Source organism: Chiloscyllium plagiosum, chromosome 22 (assembly GCF_004010195.1).
Source record: "Chiloscyllium plagiosum isolate BGI_BamShark_2017 chromosome 22, ASM401019v2, whole genome shotgun sequence".
Taxonomy (NCBI): Eukaryota; Metazoa; Chordata; class Chondrichthyes; order Orectolobiformes; family Hemiscylliidae; genus Chiloscyllium; species Chiloscyllium plagiosum.
In genome coordinates, this window is record NC_057731.1 from 1589891 (window position 1) to 1594442 (window position 4552).

At 38.7% G+C, this 4552-nt stretch overlaps 1 protein-coding gene across 8 annotated transcripts in view; it reads left to right on the forward strand.

Moving 5' to 3' along the window:
• mypn (myopalladin) overlaps positions 1–3701 on the forward strand; it is a 309016-nt gene extending 305315 nt beyond the window's left edge. For all 8 annotated transcript variants that reach the window (XM_043712278.1, XM_043712277.1, XM_043712280.1 and 5 more), the window contains one exon: positions 1189–3701. In XM_043712278.1, coding sequence (XP_043568213.1) covers positions 1189–1355 — 167 coding nt within the window. In that variant the 3' untranslated portion in view covers positions 1356–3701. The remainder of the gene's footprint in view (positions 1–1188) is intronic.
• Positions 3702–4552: the final 851 nt, after the last annotated feature.

The following is a 4552-nucleotide window of genomic DNA, read 5'->3' on the forward strand; positions in this document are numbered from 1 at the left end:
TTCATCCCCTCCCCCATTCACCCATTGTACTCTATGCTACTTTCTCCCCACCCCCATCCTCCTCTAGCTTATTTCGCCACGCTTCAGGCTCACTGCCTTTATTCCTGATGAAGGGCTTTTGCCCGAAACATCGATTTCGCTGCTCCTCGGATGCTGCCTGAACTGCTGTGCTCTTCCAGCACCACTGATCCAGAATCTGGTTTCCAGCATCTGCAGTCATTGTTTTTACCATATTGAACTGAACACCCAATCAGAGCACTGAAAAATCAACCAATCGGGGCAGTGAAATGTTGTGCTTTTGACAAATTGTTATGGAAAACAAAAACCTTTGGGCTAGAATCTCTGCTCAACAGCTGCCATTACTGGCTGAGAGGTTAACCCTGGATAATTGGTCCAATGAGCCCTAACCTATGGATTACTGCCCTTAAACACTGTGCCCTCCCTCGAGGTTAGCAGCAATCACTATCGTTTCATTGCTGACTGAGAGTTGGCAGACTATTTGATATTTATAATGGACATATAAATGGGAAATACAGAAAGTGGGCTTCTGATTCATTATCCATATCTACCCACAGAGCTACATATTCTTAAACTATAGCAAGTAGTTATTTCTTCAGCCACTTGCACGACTTTGCAAGATCTAGCACTTATTTATTCAATTAATTTAAATTTTGTTTTAAATCAATGCTTTTCTGATGATGAATTCACAATGCATACCTAGATAAGTAAATCTTGAACATGAAGACTGATAAAGGTACTAATCTCTCCTGACCCACAACTAGGAACACCAGGCACCCTCAAATTGCCGCAGGAAATCCTGATCTATAGTAACAAAGTTTTGGGTCCTTAAAGAGAGAAAAGGGTATATGAAAGAAAGCTTCCACTTCAGTATCATGCATTGTGAAGTAGATGTCAACATCATTATGAAGCATATCTAAATAATTTTGATTAATGATGCTGTCAGTTTGATAGTATGTAAAATATTGCATCAAACTTATATTACATATAAATGCTGCAAGAAAAGTCGAGTCAGCCAGAAAGGATTCCTGCAGAGTTTCTCACAAGCTCTTTGGAAAACTGCTCCTTCAGTTATGTACAACAACATGGCACTCCATTTAGAATGCCATGTTGTTGTAAAATTCTCCATTGCAACAGAGAGCCTCTGACTGATTCCCTTTGTTATTATAGCCCAGTGGCACCAGCACATCACACAGCCAATAAGGAAAGTGCGTCCTTCAGGCAATCGGTATGCAGCTCTTGCTGACCAAGGACTTGACTTGAAATCTGCCTTCCCGTCTGTGGACACCTCGCTGTTCCCAACCAAACAGGATGTGATGGAAAGCGATGAACTGTGAAGTTATTTCAGTATGTTTGCTTTTGCAGGACTTAGAACTGTGAAGATAAGAGAGGCCAAGTGATTCAAGGTTTACATGAAGTTAGTTTTCTATGACCTTGGTGCTTTTGTGAATGTTGCAAGTGACACAGTTAAAAGTGCTGATTTTAAATAGAACGCAAAATCTGTATACAGGCAATATGTAGTTCCTTGTCAGTGTAATTGGATTGCTTGAGTTTATGAATATAAATGCCAGTGACGTCCCAGTTAAATAGGATGACACCTGTTTAATCATCATGCCAAATTAGATGACAGTCACCAACAAACATCACGTTTTTTTGAATGTCTGTTATTTCTGTGTTTGTGGAGGTTTTCAAAAGCCTTGCGCTGAAGTAGTCAAAGTATCATTTGGCACTATATGAATTGTTTGATTCTAATCTGCAAAAAGACATTTTTCACTCAAATGTGGCTTGTATACAGCTCAGAAATGCTCCACAAATCGATAGCAGATTGAGTCGCCTGTGTTTCTTTATTATAATCCGAACTGGTACAGTGCAACATGTTGTTTGTACCAGTTATACCCATTGACTACGGTGGACAATGTTACTCCAGGATTTCTGTGCCTATTTATAACAATGCAAGTGAATCTGCTTTTGATTGTTTATTAAAAAGGTTAATTTTCTTTCCTCAGAACTGTTTAGCCAGTAATTTATACTGTTAAGCATGAAGCAGCTAATCACAATGCGTCTACTGATTGTGAGGCTCCCTGGATATATTTCAGTATTCACATTGGTGGCAAAACAGTATTACCTGCCATTTCCCAGTGAAATTGAAACAAGCTCTGAAGTTCTCAATGCACAGTTAAATGTGGAAACTCAAGTCGCTACCAGTAATCCCCTGCATCTCCACAGGGTGCACTGTTACAGTCTTCACAGATGGAAATCAATTGGAAATCGTTGAATTGTTGTGAACTTCCAGTGTCTACAATGATTAGTCTTTCTACAAAGACTCTTAAAGAATTAGACTTTGTGAAGGGATGTCTTAATGGGTTTAAGGCTGCACTAAATTCATAATTACTGCTGGTAAACAGCATTTCTGGCCACAAAGTTTTATATCTATGTAATGTCAAATTTCTTTGTTCTCTAGATTTCAAACATATATTTTTAAATTTAATAACATTTATGCTTTTGCCTTAATCTGATGTCTATCTCAACCTTATTTTGCTTTCCATGGAATTATACAAAATTATTGATAATACCTACTTATTACTGCCTGGTTTTCTGTCTGTGAGAATACTTCAATGTTATTGGCTGCTTAACTTGCTTGTTTGCACATTGTTGCTGTATATTTGAGATTATCTTTAGTTGATGGCAGAATCAAATTAACTTCAGAAGAAAAGGTGAAATCCAGCAGTCTGCCCATAATTGCTACAAATTAAACAACTTGAACCCAAATAAAGTGAACCACATAGTGGTGAGTCTGAAGTAATATGTTATTTTAAGTATTTTATTCAAAGGATATGGGCATTTCTGGCAAGGCCAGCATTGGCTGTCCACCCCTAATTGCCCTTGAACAGGTTGCCTTGCTAGGCCATTGCACTGTGGTCTGGAGTCACATGTAGGCCAGACTGGGTAAAAATGGCAGATCTTCTTCCTTGAAAGAAAGATGTTTTGTTTTAAAGTCAATATTCATTTCATGGGTATTGCTTTCAATTTGCGATTGATTCATTGAATTTAATTTGCACCTGTTACTATGGTAGGATTTGAATCCAAATCCCCACAGGATTGGCCTGTGTTTCTGGTTTACTACGTCAGTGAATTTACTATTATGCTGCCATTCCCCCCACTGACTGCAAAATGTGAGTGGGCTAATAACCCTGTCTGATTATTGAACTCGTGGCTACTGGGTATAATGGCTGGAACGTCACCTCTTCTCCCTTCAAACTATAAATTGTTTTCTTGTCCCACTTAGGAGGGAGTTTTTAATAAATTATTTGATAAATACTCACCTGTACAAGGCTTATTTTAACATATCACACACGCTAAGAAGTTACTCATTAAAATATCACCTACTCAAATATATCTCACCAAAAGAACATAGGCATTGCTCCTCAACAGTTAAGTTTATTTTCATTTTGCAGGTATGTTTGGCAATTAAATAATGAAGTAGCCTTTTAGATTCTCAAAAATGCTTCAGGTTGTTTAGCAGTTTACAGTAATTATCTTGATTGAATTGATAAAGGCTGCATTATTACACCAAGTGCCAGGTAGATTGCATATTTAGCTGAAGTCAAGTGTTATAATGTAAACTTGCACTTGTAAAGAAATAATGGATTGTTTATCTATGAATAAAGTTTTATTTATTCCAACATGTTTTCAGTTGTAAACTTCCAAAGGGGGGTATCTGCCAGTAAATTAGTCATACAGTGTAATTGCTACAAGTTAACAGAATTGCACCCTTTTTTTAAGATCACTGCTCAAAACTTCCAGTTTATTATGTCTGATACAAACCATTTGACTGGTTCAAGCTTTTGTATTTGTAAAAGAAAACAAACCAGATAAGCATTGCATGATGTAACTTAAGATATAGCCCTCATTCCAACTCCATGGAAGTAGCAGCAATTCAAAGGGTCTGGTGGGTTTACAACTGTGACAATTTAACTTTATATAGCACATGCATTGTAGTAAAAGACTGGCACCCTTCTCTCGCAGGATCTCTGACTATATGGCAAAGTAGCCTGCCTGTATCAGATGGCAGCCATATTGCCATTTTAATAACCTCCTTTGTGGAGGCTCTGCCTTCAACGGTGCTCCGTAAAAATGGCAGAGAGATCAGAAGAACCCCCATAAAGTGGTGGGCTGGATTCGCGTTGAGGTGGTTGAAGATCAAGTTTCTCTTGAAAAAGATACCAACCTGCCTAACCATTATTCCAGGATGTAGTCAGGCCTGCTGCTTCCAGTAGGCCCAAGGCAGTAAAGGAGTTGGTGGTCTGGTCATGGCAGCAGGATGCAATGCCTGTCTCTGAATCCTGTGACATTGGACCAGCTGTAATGATGGGTCCTACACTCCAACCCACAGCACCCATGCTCCCTTCTTAACCACTTACCCAGTATGCATTATAAGTAAACCTCAGGTACCCTGTAATAGCAGTGGTTAAGCCTATGAAAGGGGCATTAAAAGCTGAATTTCCACCAATCTGACAGAGCTGTTAATCAATTA